This window comes from Danio rerio, chromosome 15 (genome assembly GCF_049306965.1).
Source record: "Danio rerio strain Tuebingen ecotype United States chromosome 15, GRCz12tu, whole genome shotgun sequence".
Classification (NCBI taxonomy): Eukaryota; Metazoa; Chordata; class Actinopteri; order Cypriniformes; family Danionidae; genus Danio; species Danio rerio.
In genome coordinates this window covers 25567449-25587131 of record NC_133190.1, presented here as the reverse complement: position 1 = coordinate 25587131, position 19683 = coordinate 25567449, and the positions used below count along the sequence as shown (strand labels likewise).

The 19683-nt window shown below is 35.4% G+C and overlaps 1 protein-coding gene across 8 annotated transcripts in view; it reads right to left on the bottom strand.

The window, feature by feature from the left end:
• grik4 (glutamate receptor, ionotropic, kainate 4) overlaps positions 1-19683 on the bottom strand; it is a 647232-nt gene that overhangs the window by 68482 nt on the left and 559067 nt on the right. For all 8 annotated transcript variants that reach the window (XM_073923686.1, XM_073923682.1, XM_073923683.1 and 5 more), the window contains one exon: positions 13220-13327. In XM_073923686.1, coding sequence (XP_073779787.1) covers positions 13220-13327 — 108 coding nt within the window. The remainder of the gene's footprint in view (positions 1-13219; positions 13328-19683) is intronic.

Here is a 19683-nt window from a genome sequence, read left to right as displayed (position 1 = left end):
AATAAATAAAGCAGCCTAAATATAGAAAGATGTTCAGTGTTTGCTATTTTGATAGGACTAAGACAAGACATTTTCATTTATGTTTTATTTCTGTTTTTATTTCCATTTTCGTTGTTGATTATATTTTACTATCTTATTTATGTCTCAACAATTGTACATAAACGAATAATAAACGAATAATGAAAATAAATGAATAATGAAAATAGGCCTAAATAAATTATTTATTTAAAGACATTGCCGTACAGTACGTGAAACACTGAGAAAAATAAATTGACCTACCTTAAGCAGATCACTAAAAGTATAATAAAATTATTTTTGCCGCAGGACATAAATTAAGTCTTGCAGGTTTATTTTTAATAATTTAGTTTCAGTTCTGTTCATTTTTTTTTCAAAACGTCAATGTTCTCCTTTAAAGTAGCTATAACTGTTGTTTTGTTTTGTTTGTTTACTTAATGGCTCAGTATGTTTTGTATTTTAACTTCATATTCAGTCACCTTGCAAATGTGTGTGAAATATAATGCCGCATAACCGCGGAAAAAGAAGAAAAAACTGTCGAAGGTTAGAGCTAATTCATCAAAATAAGCTATATTAAAATACAACATTTATGTTAATACAGGCAGAGTGTGAACAAACTCAAGGCTAAGATATGCGATAAATATAGAATTAAAATAATGGCGCGTTAGGTTTACTAAGCAGCGCATTCTCTCCGCCTCATCGTTTAACCAGCGGGACACGCTGCTGAAGCAGGAGAGACACTCCGTCATTCATAATCTTAGCTGATGTATCGGAGTCGAAAGAATATATCAAAGAGGAATTTTCTTTTAACAGTCCCGATATGTTTAATCTTTTTATTATTTTTTTTTTTTTCGTGTCATTTCTCTTCAGCAAATTAGATATTTTTTAAAGCTGCTTGATTCTTTTAAAACCGAAAGCAGGGCCCATAGTGTTTTTCCATAAGATACTCCTTTATGAATGTTTTAATTTTTTTATTAAAGTTTTTAATGTGCTTTTTGATAGTTTTATTTTATTTCAAGCAGCATCTAAATGCGAATTTATCCTCAAAACTTGGCATGAGAGCGATGCAAGTCATGTGTGGCATAATTGCCTTTTTTCCCTGCGCGTGCGAGATCAATTTCTGATCTTTTTGCAACTAAAATGAAAGCATAAACATTCAGTACAAATAAGTAGTCTTAAATAAATAAATAAATAAATAAATAAATAAATAAATAAATAAATAAATAAATAAATAAAGCAGTCTTTTAACCTAAATATAGAGAGATGTTCAGTGTTTGCTATTTTGACAGGACTAAGACAAGACATTTTCATTTATGTTTTTATTTCTGTTTTTACTTACATTTTCGTTGTTGATTATAGTTTACTATCTCATTTTATGTCTCAACAATTATAGATAATAATAAACGAATAATGAAAATTAATGAATAATGAAAATAGGCCTAGATATATTATTTATTTAAAGACATTGCCGACATTGAGCTTAAGTTGAATGCAGCTTCATCAAAAGCAGAAAAAAATAAAATAATTTGACCTATTTTAAGCAGATTATAATAAAAATATTTTTGCCGCAGGACATAAATTAAGTCTAGCAGGTTTGTTTTTTTAATACTTTAGTTTCAGTTCAGTTTTTTTTTTCAAAACGTCAATGTTCTCCTTTAAAGTAGCTATAACTGTTGTTTTGTTTTGTTTTTTTACTTAATGGCTCAGTATGTTTTGTATTTGAATTTGACGCGTCAGAAAAAAAAAACCGCTGAATCTCTGCAAATATTTGGTTAACTTATAAAACAAATGTATGGTTTAGTGATGTTAGTAATGCATAGAAAAATGCAAAGCAGAATTATTAAAGTTATTATTTCATTGATCTGAACATAACCATTTATAATATAATTACTAACCCGTCGTCTAAAATATTAAAATAATAAAATAGTCTATTATTTTATTCATGGCTAGAGCTTGATTAAATTGATTAACAAGCCATGTGCTTTTGTTTGTTTGTTCTCGGTACTGGGTATACGCAAAACATTTTCTAAAATGTCAAGCAGTATTTGTCTATAGAGCAGCATTTTGCTAATTATAATAGTCCTTTATATTTATATACATGTGTTTTTGCATATTCGTTATTTCACTTGATGCATTCGTTATTTAATGTTTGAATACTGAAATAAAAAGCCATCGTTTAAAAGGTTATTTCACCATCAAAATGTAGCCTGTTATATGTATCATTAACGTTTTATATAAAACTGCTGTGCAGTGTAAATGGGACCTTAATACAGTTTAAAGCGAAGTTGTCTGTAAGGATGATGGGCATGGCATGTCTATTGTTGTGGCTCGCGTTGTGAATATTAGAAAATAACTGTCGGGTGAAGGCTTTATGGTCGTGCGGAATTGTCTGCTGCTGTCATGGCTCAGCAGGCAACACCCTATTCAGCTAGGCTATGTTCGGTGTTTGTATGTACAAATTCGTTTTGGCGAATGCTAGAGCGTAATAGAGATATTTTAAATAACAAGTATAGTTCAGTCCAGAAGTTGCTGTGCATAGAAACATTCATTTTCATAAGGCCCCATTTGCGGTTTGGTTTTAAAACGCATAGGTTTTGCTGCGGTTACGCCATCCGTCCTCGGGAGTTTTGGATTTTGTGTAACCATGTTTGTGGAAAACACTTGAGGGTGGAGACATACCCCTTCCCCCATCTCATAACCAAAAGCTTGTCTTTCAGGTGTTAATGGGCATCGAGACCGAAGTCATGTCGCATTTCCACTGTCGGCCTATATTGCTCGCAGCGCGTAACGCAAACCCAGCCCTGTTGACATTGTGCATCCGTTAATAACTCGGTAGAAAATGTATTTTATAACATCCTCATTTAGACACAGTCAAACATTCAGCCCAAATGCACTGGAGAGACCTGAAACGTGTTCCCAAAAATGCTGTTTGCACGATTTGATTATTATCATCATATCCAAATACTTTATAAATTCTAAACCTTCTCTGGTGTTTATTGTTTTTAGAAAATATCTAAAATCTTTTAAAAGAAAATATCTTGTAAAATAAAAGTTTGATTTGGCTTTAACGGTTTTATTTATGTATAGGCCTACCTAAACTGTTATAGCTTGCTTTTGCTTGTTTTATATTGGTTTATTTATTTAATGCGATTTTATTATATCCGATAATGTAATTCTTTAAATTATATTTCAATGTGGCTTAGGCTTATCAAGATATGACACTTGTTTTGAGTCTACAAAAGGTAATTTGTAAAGTGTTATGTCTTTCTGTTGTATTCATATGGTGTATTATCTGCAAAATAAATAACAAAAAGAAAGAAGCCGCTAGCAGCATCCACAGAGCTGTGAAGAGAGCGCTCTTTTGCTCGGTCTCTCACACACAACCTTTATGTCTGCTGTGTCTTTAATATGGTGTGTAGATTATTATGCGTTATTGAAACATCAAGGGGGACGCAGCAAAATCACTTATAAATTAAAATTGTATTATTCTATGCAACAGCCTTACATTTAAAACGGAAACATAAGGGCGATTTTAAGCAAAAAGACCTCAGCCTATAAGTCTAGATGTTTTCTTTTCCTTTTTATTTATTTGTTTATTTGTTTGGCGCATGTGTGCGATAGGAAAACTATAGTGTAATTACGGCAAGCCATCTTTCCCAGACTCGGGGCAAATTCCTTTCACTCCGTCCCGAAGCCCCAGCTGGCCCTCCTGCCATCCACTGCGTAAAACATATGCTGGATAAGTTGACGGTTCATTCCGCTGTGGCGATCACAGACTAATAAAGGGACTAAACCGAAAAGAAAATGAATGAAGAATGAATGAATAAATTAATAATAATAAAATAAAAATAAGGTAATAATAAACACAAATGCCGCGTAAGCGGCCTTTTTTTTTTAGAGATGGTACATTTGAATTGCCTCTTCCCACTTCCCCCACCTCGAAATTGAAAGTTGCAAAGAGAACTCAATAGCAAAGATCATAGCCCATTAACACATCAACACATAGTCCATTTACACATCAACACAGTGCAAGTTTAGCGGAAGAATGTCAAATCAGAATCACGCAGATGAAGCACACCAGCTACTACTATGAAACTATTAAAATTGTTTTGTCATAAATTTGCTTATTTGCAGCAGCTTTTTTTCGCGCAACAGAAAAGCGGCGTTGGGAAGCCGTCAATGAATAAAAACAGGGTCAATAGTGAAAATCGGCTTTTCATTGTATCCCTATTACCTATATCAATGCATTGAAGGCCTTTTATGGTGTCATCTCGATAGAATAGCCTAAGTTATAAATAATTTAAAGAACAAAGTTATAAAAACTCACATTACATAAATAAACAATTAAAAATATGTTTAGGTTGTCTATTTAATTGCCCTCGTGATGATGGTGTGCTTTATCATTATGTGCGTTTTACTTATAACTAACCTGATTTAAATGATGGATCTGCGACAGAGAAACTAGGGGTTTTGGGGGACATGCATCACTATATCCTTTTTTTCCCCAAACTGTGCATAGTTCAGCTGCAAGTTACTGTACGTCTTTTTTTGGAAAAGCACCCCATGTCCGCTAGTGCCGCGCGCCTCTTTCTCTGGGCAAAAATGAGTTGATTTTTAAAATAATAAATATATAGATTAATTAAATTTTCAGCAAAAGAGACATTTATTTCATATTTCACTATGCATTTCATCTGATCTTTATAGCTTAATTAAACACATATTGTCAAAACCCACACATAGGCCTATTGTATGAAAATGAAAAAATAATAATAAAAATAAAAATAGATTTTTGATAACATTAAACAGGATAAAGGTAATAATAGTAGCCTATTATCAAAAGTAAGTCCACATAAAGAGTTCCAGTATTTGTGTGTTGGAGACAGGAGCGGGTATTGTTGGGTGAACACACAGCAGCACACACTCCCCCAGTAAGATGGGTTCTGTTCGACAGGGACTCAAAGTTGTTTTGTATGTGTTGGATTATCGGGTAGAATTTCTCCCGGATCTCGGAGTATTTAGTGCACTCGGGATATGCAGCTCCGTCTCAATCAGCTGCTGAGGGCACAGCCGCTTCTCCACCGGCAGCCATGTTTTTTTTTTGTGCGGGCCCGTCTTTACGGCTAGCTGATGTCCGCTGCCCGCTTCTAACATGTTAGAAAATACTGCAAATCAAGCTGTCGGTATCTCCCCGCGGTTGAAATTGTTCGTTATTCCGAAAAAAAGAAGAAGAAATATCAGCGCGCAGTAGTTGCTTTCTAGATTATTTAGGCCTATATTCAGCTTTTTTAATCTTGCAATTCTGATAATTAGAGATAATGTCTGTTCAACTTGTCTGTCATTTATTTCTCATTTGCTACTTATTTTATTAATTTGTTGATGTTAATATACTACATAGTCTTGTATATGCATATCTAAAATCCTTTGGCATTCAAATTTGCTTTGAACTTGAAAGAGAGAAAGAATCGGATTTTACCTGTCAGAGCACATTGCATATGCTTTTTTTGAAATAACATTTATTTAACAAATATTTTAGCACATCGAAAGTAATTAAATTACCTGTCTTTTGATTAAAACCTTTATGCAAAAAGATCAGAAAAAAAGGCAATATGCGACACATGACATGCATCGCTCTCATGCCACGTTTTGAGGATAAATTCGCTTTTAGGTGCTGCTTTGAATAAAATAAAACTATTAAAAAGCACATTAAAGAATACTCATAAAATAAAACCTTGATAGAGGAGGATCTTATGAAAAAACACCAATTGACGGGCTCTGCTTTCGGTTTTAAAAGAATCAAGCAGCTTTAAAAATATAATTTGCTGAAGAGAAATGACAGGGAAAAAAAAGATTGAACATATCGGGACTGTCAAAAGAACATTCCTCTTTGATATATTCTTTCGACTCCGACACATCAGCAAAGATTATGAACGACGGAGTGTCCTCCACTGCTTCAGTGGCGTGTCCCGCTGGTTATAAACGAGGAGGCGGAGAGAATGCGCTGCTTAGTTTCGGCTCGATATATTTAAATAAAAACTAACAACGAGCTGCTTATAACGCTCAAAAAGTTAAACTCAAATGCACAACCCTTGTTGGTTGCACCTGCAGGATGCACAATGAACCTAACGCGCCATAATTTTAATTCTATATTCGTGAAGAATGAGCCAACCGCATATGCTTAGTCAGTCCTGTTGGTCGGGACTCTGCTTTATAACTTATTAGTTTATTACAATAATCACACTTAGCTTTGCCATTGTTCTTCACATATAGCCACTCAACACATCTTGCGGTCCATCTTTAATGTTTAGATTATTGAAGGTGCTATTGACGTTTTGAGAAAAAAATTAATAGTACTGAAACTAAATTATTAAAAATAAACTTGCGGGACAAGGCAAGCACATATCTTAGCCGTTTGTTCACACTCTGCCTGTATTAACATAAATGCTGTATTTTAATATAGCTTATTTTGATTAATTAGCTTTAACTGACAGCCTTTTCTTCTTTTTCCGCGGTTATGCGGCATTATTTCACACGCATATGCAAGGTGACTGAATATGAAAATAAAATACAAAACATACTGAGCCATTAAGTAAAAAAACAAAACAAAACAACAGTTATACTTTAAAGCAGAACATTGACGTTTTGAAACAAAAAAACGGAACTGAAACTAAATTATTAAAAATAAACCTGCCAGACTTAATTTATGTAATATTTTCATTATTCATTTATTCTCATTATTCGTTTATTATTATGTACTATAATTGAAACATAAAATGAGATCGTAAATATAATCAACAACGAAAATGTAAATAAAAACGTAAATTAAAAATATAAATGAACATGTCTAGTCTTAGTTCTATCAAAATAGCAAACACTACATCTCTCTATATTTAGACTAAAAGACTGCTTTATTTATTTATTTATTTATTTATTTAAGACTAATTATTTGTACTGAATGTTTGTGCTTTCATTTTAGTTGTCTTTCATTTCTTCAATTCTATTTTCCAAAACGAATCCTCTTTGCACTTAATAAGTTTACAATAAACCAGGTAAAAAAAAAATTAAATGTAAGTTGAGGTGATCGCAAGTTCACAACTGTGAGGTGATGTGCTCTATCGGCAGGATAATCTATATTATTTTGCTGTTTTTCATATGCGCACGTTTAAGATTTGAGATTATAACATTGCCATGATAGTCAAAGAAATCAAAACATTATTTTCACCCCAACGCAATTTAATCGGGCACTGAAGGCTAATAACTTAATTCTTATATTAGCTTTTTGACTTCTCACCATGTATCTTTTCTACAGCATAGTATAGTGTAAGAGCATGTCTATTACCAGAAAAACTAAATTAAAATTATATTTTAATTGAACACATCACATCACATACAGTAAGCTACGCCTACAGAACAGTCTGTTTAGCATTGTGAAAAGGCAAAGCTGAATATCTGTGGTTAAAGTGCCACCCAGCGGTCAAATGCTGCTGGCGCATCAAGCACCGCCGTCGCCGCGGCATGAATGGCGGTACAAGGAACACATTGAAGTAGTAACATCTGTAACTGTATAAACTGATAACAGCAGGAAAGTCATCCATAGTAAGGTAAGAGGTCAGCTGGTGGTGTGAAAAGGACCATACCGACCCATAGCATTCGTTTTAAAAAACGAAATGTAGCCATACGAAGCTCTTGCAACATGATTCGTAATCTCCAGAAACGTATACACAGTAGAGCTATGCTTCTCAGAATGAGAATTGGTCTATTTCTTACAGACTTGGCTCAATCTGATTGGATTATTATGGATAAGAGATCAGCCACAATCTGTCATTTCATAGATTCTCTTGAAATTCATTTTTTAAAGTTCACAAAGTGATATATTGTCTGGGTTAGTGTTGGATTTTATAGTACAAACATTGTAATAATCTGCCAGTACATTCAGTTATTTTACATACTTATTTCTCCATATATTATCTCTCATACATTATTCAAACTACTAAAACATGAACAAAAAGTCACTTTTTAAACTAGAGTTTTCAACATCAAAAGTTAACAGAGCAGAGATCAAGGTCCCATAATGTAATTCACAACTGTAAATAAATGGAAATCACTTTTGAGTAACAAAATACAGAAGCTGTTAACTAACAGATATTTTTTACAGTGTGTATACGCTAACTTAATATTGCAAAGCCATTTTCCAGTGTTTACATTAACTACATTTACATCAGCAGCTTTTATTTCAGTTAATTAAATCAAAGCTACTGAGGAATCCCAACTTAATGTTTACTTGAACACTACAAAAAGCAATTGGGTTATATAATCTTTTTCTTAACTGACACATTCAATGTCTCTGAGCTTGCATTTTAACAAACAAACCAAGTTGTGTTCTCAATCAAAGCACAGAAGCCCTGGCTTATGATATAATGCCAAAGACATCAAGAGCTACTACAAAAACCCACAGAACAGTTTGTACAGTTTAGACAGCTTTACCACTACAAGCCCAAACCGGCTCTAATATACTGTCTTTCCTTACGAAAATGTTAGATCTGGCCCATATCACCAGGGTAAAATTCAATCTGTGTGTTTGTGTGAGTGTGCTGTAACTCCAGCAATGACAAAAGCTCAGAGCGGTAATGAAAACGCTAGTGGAGTGGTCCACAGGTGCCGGGTTCTGCAGCGTGTTTTCAACTGCGCTGCGTTTACCGAGATAAAGCAGACTTTGCAATCAGCCTGTGATGAATGGGCCGTGATAGAGCTGAAATTGCTCTTCGGTGGCTCTTTAATGCAGCCAAAGTCTCCGTATATCTTTAAAGAGGAATAAACACATGGCACAAAGTTCTCACCAGTTCTCCCAGCTGCAACATCATCAAGCACATTAACAATAACAGATATGAGTGGGAAGTAATCGGTCCACCTGTACTCCAATCGCTCTTTTTGTGAGACACACAAGAACATAACCATCACTAGTTCATTTACTGCACAAAAAGGTTTTCTGTTTGTTAAAAAACTTTTAAATAAACATTAAAGATTAATTCTGGGTTAAATCAAACGCCAAAGATATAGTGCTGTATTTGAGTGAAACAGCTGCTAAAATGACTGAACAAAAATAAAGACGAGACTTGGTTTTGTCTACAGTGAAGCAAGTGGAAGTTTGGATGAGTGTTTTCAATTGCTGTGATCTTGCATGAGAGCATAGGGATTATTGTCATTTACAAAACAATTTGAGGGTGCATACGTAGATCATTCATAACAAATATGGCAACTAGGCATGGGACGATAACTAGTTTCAAGGGTTACCACGGTTTGGTTTTAATGTCAAGGTTTTAAAAAAACACTAAAATATTCCAGGGTATCCAATTGAAATCAGAATTATTAGCCCCACTTGAATTAGTTTTTTCTTTGTTAAATATTTCCCAAATGATGTTAAACAGAGCAAGGAAATTTTCAAAAGTGTGTCTGATAATATTTTTTTTAATCTGGAGAAAGACTTATTTGTTTTATTTCGGCTAGAATAAAAGCAGTTTTTATTTTTATTTTTAAAAAACATTCTAAGGTTAAAATGATTGGCCCCTTTAAGCTATGTTTTTTTCATAGTCTACAGAACAAACCATCATTATACAATAACCCGCCTAATTACCCTAACCTGCCAAGTTAACCTAATTAACTTAGTTAAGCCTTTAAATTTTACTTTAAGCTGAATACAAGTGTCTTGAAAAATATCTAATAAAATATTCTGTACTGTGATCATGGCAAAAATAAAATAAATCAGTTATTAGAATTTAGAAATGTGGTGAAATTTCATTTTCATATTTTATCCTTAGATAATCCTCACAGAACGGCATTACATGCTGCTTTGCTATAGCTATAGGACATTAGGATCTTACATTAAAGTGTAACAAATAAAAACTGGATCTCAGGTATAAACCATTTCAATGTGCTGTTGCCACTGACCCATGAACATTTCCTGCTTGTTGTCAAATATTTTAATGACTATAACAAGAGACAATTTAATCATATCTTCCTGTTAAAACAGCTATCACATTGTTATTCATAAATACGTGGCTCTTTTAGGATTCTCAGGGAAAAAATGTAAAACAGGAAATATGTTAGGACCATTCTTCTCGTTTACATCCCTCAAAATGGTCTGAAGTGGGTAGGTACAGTGAGTAAAGACCAATTAGGGCCTGTTTATGCTTATATTGAATTGATTGTACAGATTGTTCATGCTTGTCATTAAATTAACATTACATATAAGGAATAAAAATACAAAACCAGAAGATTGCTGCTCATTCACCACAATCTCTTATTTTCTCATTTTACAGTTTATTTTATTATACAGAATTATCTTCTTTCTTTCCAAGAAAAAAATTAGCATCTCCTTTGACTGGATTTATCGGAGTGGGCCAGCAACCTTGAAAAACTTTTTTTTGAGTGCATAAAACACTTAATAGGTTCCAATATCCAATTTTACAACTTAGTCACTATGACAACGAAACATCCAAAAACACAAATGACCACAAAAATAATGAGAACAACTTTTGGCTAACATGATATCCAGTTCCAATATCCAATTTTACAACTTTGTTGCCATGCCAATGAAGCACAATTGACCACAAAAAAATGAGAATCACTTTTTGGCTAACACAATGCACTGTACAAGATTTAATAGCATAATTAATTTAAGTGCTTTTATACAATTAATGGCTTCACATTTCTGCTTTTAAGTCCTCCAAAATTAGCTCCATATACCATACTTCCCTAGTAAATCTCAAACTCTCAAAGTCTCAAAACCCTTTTTTTTTCTACCAAGGAAAGGGAACAATGAATGCATCAAAATGCATTTTACCAACGTTGGCCCTATTTACATCTGAATACATTTGATATTAGGAGGCATTTTGGTGCTCTGGATCACAAATAAATGAGTAAGGCATATTCATTTTTACACCTGATGTTTTAATCCAATTTATCCATCTGCCTAATGCGCTTCAACGACACATTATGTTTAAGAATTTGGTCAGTGGGCGGAAAGTAGGTGGTTTTTTTATGGTTATTTGAACATTTAATTACATGAACATCTAAATATAAAAGCAATCTAGTCAAATGCATTTTCAACTAGTTGTGGAAGTGAAAATAAACATTTACCAATTGTATTTAGTGTTGTGACTGGATCATCTTAAAATCAGATGTAAACAACGTCATCATGCCACAAACTCTGTTGATTTTACTCAACTTGAATTAAACCAGCAACCACCCTTAAGCAGCTGTCGCTGGTTGCACATAAAGAGATTTAGTTGCATCATAAAGAGATTCTAAGTTACTGTACAACTGACACACTGCTAAATAGTTTTGTGTTGCATAAACCTAACTATATGATTCAACTAAATATTACTCTACTCATCATGAATAATGGTTGAAAAGAGATGACAGCAAGATTAGATTACATTGACAAGCTTTTGTCTGAAAATGAACAACCACAAATTCTCACTTCTTTCATTTCTCTCGGCTCACAGCCTTTACTTTTTAACGTCCTGCCAAATCTCAAGAATTTTTCCAGTGTGTGACAGACAGGTACAAAAAAAATTCAAGACAGACTTTGTCTTGTTTTTCATGACTGAATTTGTCTTCCTGTCCTTTTCTCTTTAGGCTATCAAATAATTAAAAAGTGTAATGTTTCAATTTCCATAACCTCACGTTCAGTTCACGCTCATTTCAGGCAAGTTCCTGTTTTACAAATCGAATAATTGTGATTGGGTTATAGTTCATTTAGTGCAACTACATATTACTTTACGGAGAGCTTATGATCTACTAACTACATTCTTTTTTTAAGAACATGTGATGCAACTAAAATACATACAAATTTAAATACAAACTAACTAGTTACTAATGGCCCATTTCCACTAAGTGGTACAGTATGGTATGGGTCAACTTTTTCATCCATTTCCAACAAAAATGTACCAAAATGTGGAGCAAGACGAGCAGCTGAATGATATTGGTTTACAAAGAAACATCACTAGTGCGTGCACAAGCCAGAAGAATAAAGCACCATTTTTAAATACATAGTCAAAACATTACATCATGATAATATATACATATAATAGCAAGCCATGGTCAACCCGAACTCAAACAAACCTTGTCATCGTCTTGATAAACAGCCAAAAAGCAGAGCAGAATCTGAATGTGTCCTGTTGTTGTTTAAGAGGCCGCCAAGAAGCGTGAGTGGTTTCACTTTCTCTGGAGAGATCGAGTGCACTCACTATATTTGAAATACCTAAATTATATATGTGAAATAACTATATTTGAAAGACTGAAGCATGAAAAACAAAGGAGAAGCCCCAAAAAAGGAACAAATGATTCTTTCAGCAAACTAAAACATGAACAAACTGGCATGTTTAATTTTTATTGTTGCCTTTTGTACAATTTATTCGTTTATGAACCCAAATAAGGCCTAAATGTATGTTTTGGGTATTTTTTGTTATTGTTAACTTTTGAGACTGTAAGTCTCTGTATGCGTTTAAAAATGTTTTATTTTTATCATGCAGGTGTTAATTAAAGTTCTAAATGATTTCTCCACCTGTCCTTTACTGGTTTTCATGAGCATTCACCATGCATAGCCCTCTTATTCTCAGCCTCTTTATCCCCCCTTTATTTTCTAACAGGCATGACCCAGCCAGATATGCGACATCTGGCCTAAGGCTACTGAGAGCCTCTTTTTTTCATTATCACTATACAGTGTAGGAGAAGATGAGAAAATTGCCCCTAGATAACAGCCTAGTGGATTACATCTTCAATTGGTGGTTGCTGCTCCAGGAAATGCTATCACACGCATACTTGTTAGTTTCCACTCATCTCCGTGGAGAAGAGTCTTTATTTAGATCAGCATTGTACCCCGAGGTGATCACAGACGGGACTGTTTCTGGAAGCTAAAGAGAAACTCCTTTAAAAAAAGATTATTCCTTAGGGTGTGTGTAAAACTCTTGGCTAACTCATTGGCTATATGGCCACACTGTATCCAGAGTTTTTGAAAATGTTCCCTCTGGCAGGAGTTTTCTTTCAAAAGTTTTGGTTTCAGTCACCTGATGCTGCATTTGCATGTGGAGGAACAGCCAGACTTGGAAAAAGCAGGATATTTAAAAAAATACCCATGTTTGAGTGGACAGGGCCTTAATCGGTAGGATATGTGGACCATGAATATGCAGTAGAAGACAGGACTTACCAGAATGGTAGTTATGGTGAGAGTGGTGTTGAATAGTGTGTCCGTCACGTTAAGTGAAGGAAGCTTCCTCTCCATGGACAGTCCCTGCTCTGAATGCCATTGACCGATCTGTGAGAGAAACACACTGCGAGTTATACTAAGCCTTCTCAAAAAAAGCATGACAAAATGCAACCATGAAGCCTGAAAGGGATAGTTCACCAAGAAATGAGAAACTGTCTTTCCAAGAAAAGTGGCTGTCAATCTTCCAAGAGCACCATGAATGTATCACAAAAAAAGTCTGTAGCCATTAAATTATATTTGGTGTCTTTAAAGCCTTTGTGTATTTATTTTTGCTGTGAGATACGGGCAAAATTATATTTATCCCTGAATAAAACTCGTTTTCCCATGCACCATAGCTCTCAAACTCTATAGGTTAATGATATTTTATGTTACATTGTGTTGTCAGACAGAACGTTAGTAATAAAAATACTTTGGACATATGGTAATATGGCTTAGTGCAGAAAAAAAAATATTGTCACGCAAAAATTCAAATTAAACAAACACAAAGATGAATCCAATTGCAAGTGTGTTTATTATGACCAAAGGTCATAAGTCAAAAAGTGCTAAATTAGTCCAAAACAAATAACAAACAATCCGTATCAGTATAAACGTTTCAGGTTTAACAAAACTGTAAGGTCCAACGAGAGTCCTGACAAAAACATAGAGAAACAAAAAACAAACAGATATAGGCGAAGCTCAAATGAAGCACAGCTGAAGCTGCTGATCCGAACAGCTGATCTGTGTTAGGTAATGACCCCGCGTGATCACAACATAGACACGCAACACAAAGCACGTGGAGTAAAGTAAAACATAACCACGTAATAACAACAAAAAACACAACAGAAAGAGCGTATGCACCCATAACCGTGACATATTTTGAAGGAAATCTGATGCAATGTAAGCAGAATTTTGTCAGAAATGTTGTCAGTATTTCAGTGGTATTTTTTGCCCAAGCCTCTTTTACATTTCTAATCATGCACAGGAGTCAAGTACACATTCCTTCTGCAAGCAGAAGTTCTTGTTGGAATTTACCTAACTGTGGACTATTTTCAAGCACTGCAAAATATCATTGCGCCTGTTGCAGCCATGGTACAGCAACAAAGTTCCTTGATTATTACACCAGAATGAGAGTACAGTTCCTACCCATATTAGCCTTGAAATTAGCAACTTTGCATTTTCTGGTACAGTCTTCCTACAGTCTCATAGAACACTGTATAGAAGAGTAAATCTGTAAATAGGAAAATCTTTGAAACTCTTCGGTCATTTTTGAGTGAGATACTAATTGTAAATTCAATTCAATGATCTCAGCTCAGCTAAAAGTGTCCCAGCCATACCCAGAGATTGGCTAAATGGATTTGTCTACTTTTTAACCATACTCACACTAACTACTAGAAGTCAGAGCGATGGCAAATCCAACAAGTTCAAAGGTAGCCTTGCAATCTGGAAATGTAAGCAATATTTTGCCCTCATTGAGGTGAAAGGCAAAAATGTTTATGTATCGTGCAACTTATGCCCAGAAAAAAAAGAGCTCTGCGTTGGTGACAAGTAATCCTAATCTGATAAAGCACCTGTCGTCACATGCCACCACAAAATTAGAGGCTACGCAAGTGATAACGTGAGCTCTGCTACCAAAGGAGGAGACAAAGCCACAACCTAAAAGCGAACAAAACTACGGTCGGCTTAGTCACTTTATTAATCCGGGTGTCACAGCGGAATGAACCCCCAACTTATCCAGCAAAGTTTTTACGCAGCAGATGCCCTTCCAGCCGCAACCCATCTCTGGCAATTAACCAATATAATATCTAGATATATTAAGGACATGCTGCCATTGTCTCTCACATTGTCCCAAAACAACAATAAAATAGTGTAGACGTTTTATATCTATTTTATAGTCATTTGACAAATTAGATTTTTTTTAAGTAACACAATAGTTACTTTTCCTGGTAATTAGTTACTTTTATACTTATGTAACTCAGTTACTAACTCAATTACTATTTGTGAGAAGTTGTAACTATAACGACTTACCCTTTTAAAGGATTGTGTCCAACACTGAACTGGATTAAGCTGGTCATGTGCTGCTCCTGAGCAGATGCAAAACAACACCTGCATAGCCTAAACCAGCTTGTGACCAGCTTAACCCAGCTCATGACAAGCTAAGAACCTGCTTGAACCAGCTCAAACCAGCAGACATACTTTAAAACACATCTAACAAGAACCCTATGTGCAGTTTTTTGTTTCAAAAGGGAGCATATGCTAAAAAAATATCACTTTTTGTGTTCCACAGAAGAAATAAGTCATACTGGTATGAAGTCGTAAGGGACAAAGAATGATGTGCATTGTAATCCTTGCATGAGCGGCTCTATTTAGACTCAATGTCAGGTAGAGGATAATGCGGAAGAGTGCTTGTACTGAACAGTTAGAAGGAACACCTTAAAGAAAGTGGTGAAGGGACACGCGCTCAATCAGAGATGCAACAGAATGCATTCATTAACTCAATTACACCCCAATTCTCTGAAGCGAGCCAATGTCCTCATTATCATTCCACTTTTGGCTGGCACCCCTCCGCTAGACCGCCTATACGAGGGCCACGCTGTCTTTAATGGGAGCCTGAGTCTCCACCCAGCACACATGGCAGTCCTAAATCACCCATCATTTTTATTTTTTATTATAATTATGAAGCGGCATGGTTCAGTGGGCCTCCTGTGTGAAGTGCTCTGCGGAGGTGCCGCTCTATTTATCTTCCCTACGCTATACCTGATCTCCAGCATTCCCTTAGACCCAAATGACACAGGGGAGGATGCGGCAGCTCTGCGCACGATCTAAAATTACCTGCTTTCTGAAATATGAAGGTGTCAGGGGTTACAAACAGTGAAGAAAGTGAACAACAGGGTTTTGTTTTTGTTCGGTGTGAATGTAGAAGCAATAACAACCGTGTGGTGTCATTCCAAGGACTTTATTGCTGCCAGAGAACTGGGAACATTTTCCCTGCATGCATAGAGCATCTTGCATGACGTATTCCTAAAAATGAAGAGCAAAATACATCTGCTCTGGCTTGACTTTTATGTTGCCACAGATAGCTGCTGTTTAAGACTGCACTGATTCTCACAAGGTTGCAAGTTACTGAGGATATTCCTTTTGAAAAAGGCTTAGCATTCTTTACTGCAAACTTGTTTCTCAAAGTCTTGTTTTCTGTGTAAAAAAGGTATATTTACATGTAAAGATCAGATGTAACATATTAAGACTTTTTTAGAGATGATAAATGATTTCTTCATGAGGGTAAATCATAAATAAATTATAATAATATTATATTTTAATATTAATAATATTACAATTATTTGACAATACATTTTCACAACAACAAACTAAAATGCTAACTCACAAAAAGCCTAGCAAAAGCTATGATCAAATCAAATAAAATAATATTGTGCTGTAATGTGTTTGTGTGTGGCCCTGGTTTTCATAATGTTGTGGGGACCACATAACCCAACAGGTAGATTTAGTAACTATGACCTTGTGAAGAGTTTTTTTTGGTCCCTAGGAGGAAAAATGGCTAATGAATCATAGAAAACAATTATTTTGAAAATGTAAAACTGAGGAATGTTTACTGTGAGGGTTGGGTTTAGGGTTGAGGCTGGGGTGAGGGGAAATATACTCTCACAGGCAACTTTATTAGGTGGCATACCTTTGTGGCATAGATTCAACAAGGTAGAGGGTAGGAGATGTTGAAGTATATTGACACGATAGCATCACAGTTCCTGCAGATTTGTCAGCTACACATCCATGATGCGAATCTCCCATTCCACCACATCTCAAAGGTGCTGTATTGGATTGAAATCTGGTGACTGTGGAGGCCATTTGAGTACAGTGAACTCATCATTGTCATGTTCAAGAAATCAGTCTAAGATGATTCATTCTTTGTGACATGATGATGCGCTATCCTGCTCGAAGTAGCCATCAGAAGATGAGTACACTGTGGTTAAAAAGGGATGACATGGTCAGCAACACTACAAAGGTAAGCTGTGGTGTTGACATGATGCTCAATTGGTATTCATGAGCCCAAAGTGTGCCAAGAAAATATCCACCACACTATTACAGCACCACAAGCTTAAACTTTTTTTTAAATATTTTTTTTACCTTTATTTGATAGGACAGTAGAGATAATTGATTCAATTCAATTCAATTCAATTCAGCTTTATTTGTATAGCGCTTTTACAATGTAGATTGTGTCAAAGCAGCTTCACATAAATGGTCATAGTAACTGGAACAGTGTGGTTCAGTAACTGGAACAGTGTGGTTCAGTTTTTAGTGTTTAAGTTCAGTTCAGTTTAGCTCAGTTCAGTGTGATTTAATCATTACTGAGAGTTCAAACACTGAAGAGCCAATTCATCGATGCGTAGCTCTACCAATCCTGAACCATGCGAGGCAGTGGCGACAGCGGAGAGGGAAAAAAAACTTCACCTGATGGGAGTGAAGAAAAAAAACCTTGAGAGAACCAGACTCAGTTGGGCACGACCATTTTAATTTCTCCGCTGGCCAAAAGTCTAGTGCAGAACTTCATTCGTCGTGGATGAAGTTGACAGGAAAGCATGGGCAGCAGAGAAAGGGGAAGGATCGGCATAGGACCGAGGTGGAATCAAACTCAAGTCACCGTGAGCACCATATCGCATGTGTCGATGCACTAACCACTGCACCGCTAGTGCCGACCACAAGTTTAAACTTTGATACAAGACACGATGGATACATGCTTTCATGTTGTAGATGCCAAATTCTGACCCTATCCGAGTGTTGCAGTAGAAATAAAGACTCATCAGATTAGGCAATCTTCTATTGTCCATCTTTACTGAGCCTGTGTGAATTGTTTCCTGTTTTTAGCTGACAGTGGTGGCACCCGGTCTAGAAATTTGCATTGCATTAACGAGCAGTTGGACAGGTATACCTAATAAAGTGGCCGGTGATTGTACAGTGTAAAAATCATTAAGTCTATTAAGTCTGTTGGAAATCCCCATAAAGCATGAAAATCAACATCTTTCTTTCTCTCTCACTCTCTCTCTGTGTATGCATGTGCATCTTGTATTCCTTTCGTTGTGGGGACCAAATGTCCCCATCAGCAAAAAGGCTCATAAATAATAAAGAATAAAGTCTTTTAAAAACATAAAAATGCTGATTTTTCCCCATGATGGTTAAGGAGTAGGGGTAGGGAAAATAAAATGTGTACAATATTAGAATAACTACATTTATAGGAAGTCTACATAAAGTGCATAGAAGTCCCCCCTAATCCCTCTCTCCCCTTAGATTTATTTATTTTTTTTTGAATATTTCGCAAATTATGTTTACCAGATCAAGAAAAGGTATGTCCAATAATATCTTTTCTTCTGGAAAAAAAGTCTTATTTGTTTTATTTTGGCTAGAATTTAAATTTTTTTAATAAACATTTTAAGGTCAAAATTATTAGCCTCTTTAGGCTACCTTTTTCGATTGTCTGCAGAACAAACCATCGCTATTCAATAACTTGCCTAATTGACCTAACTTGCCTAGTTAAGCTAATTAACCTAGTTAAGCTTTTAAATGTTACTTTAAGCTGAATACAAGTGTCTTGAAAAAATGTCTAGTCAAATATTTTTTACTGTCAAAATGGCAGTTATAAAATAAATCTGTGAATATAAAGTTATTAAAACTGTTATGTTAAAAAATGTGGTGAAAAAAATCTTCTCTCCGTTAAACAGAAAATGGAGGAAAACATAAACAGGGGAGGGCTAATAATTCAGGGGGTTAATAATTCTGACGTCACCTGTATATGTGTGTATGTGCAGTGAACATACAGAGAAAGTGAAAACGCAAGGACACCTGGAATCAAAGATTTCCTCTGAGAATATGATCAAAAGATCCAGCTTTCTATTTCGTTCCCTCCTCTCTTCTAAGTAGAGAAACCACCTTTACTCTCATAAATGAAATCCAGCAGCAGCCAAACAGCCTTGATGGCTCTGTGGAATCAGAAGCAGAAACCAGCCCACAGCCAGAACCCCCAGCTCCAAATCATGTCAATGGAGAGAGCGTGCCATTTCAAAAACAATTAGGATTTATTAGGAGAGACGTAGGAAAGGAGGAGAAGTGCAGTCAGGGACAGTGTGGGACTGAAGACAGTCTGGATATCGTCCAATATTTCTGAGAGTAGCACAAACAGCTCTGACAAACAGCAAGCGCAAAACATGCCCAGAGTGGCAAACAAACACACTGTTGTAGCTGGGAACATTAGACCTGCATATCTACTTATAAGTAGATACGCATGCTCATAAATACAAGATCAATTACAGAAAAGTTGAGATGTTTTGTAAAATGCAAACAAATCAACAATCTGCGATTTGATAAATACCTTTAACTTGTATTTACAGTTTTCCTCAGTCACTTGGGTACATTTCTCACATCAG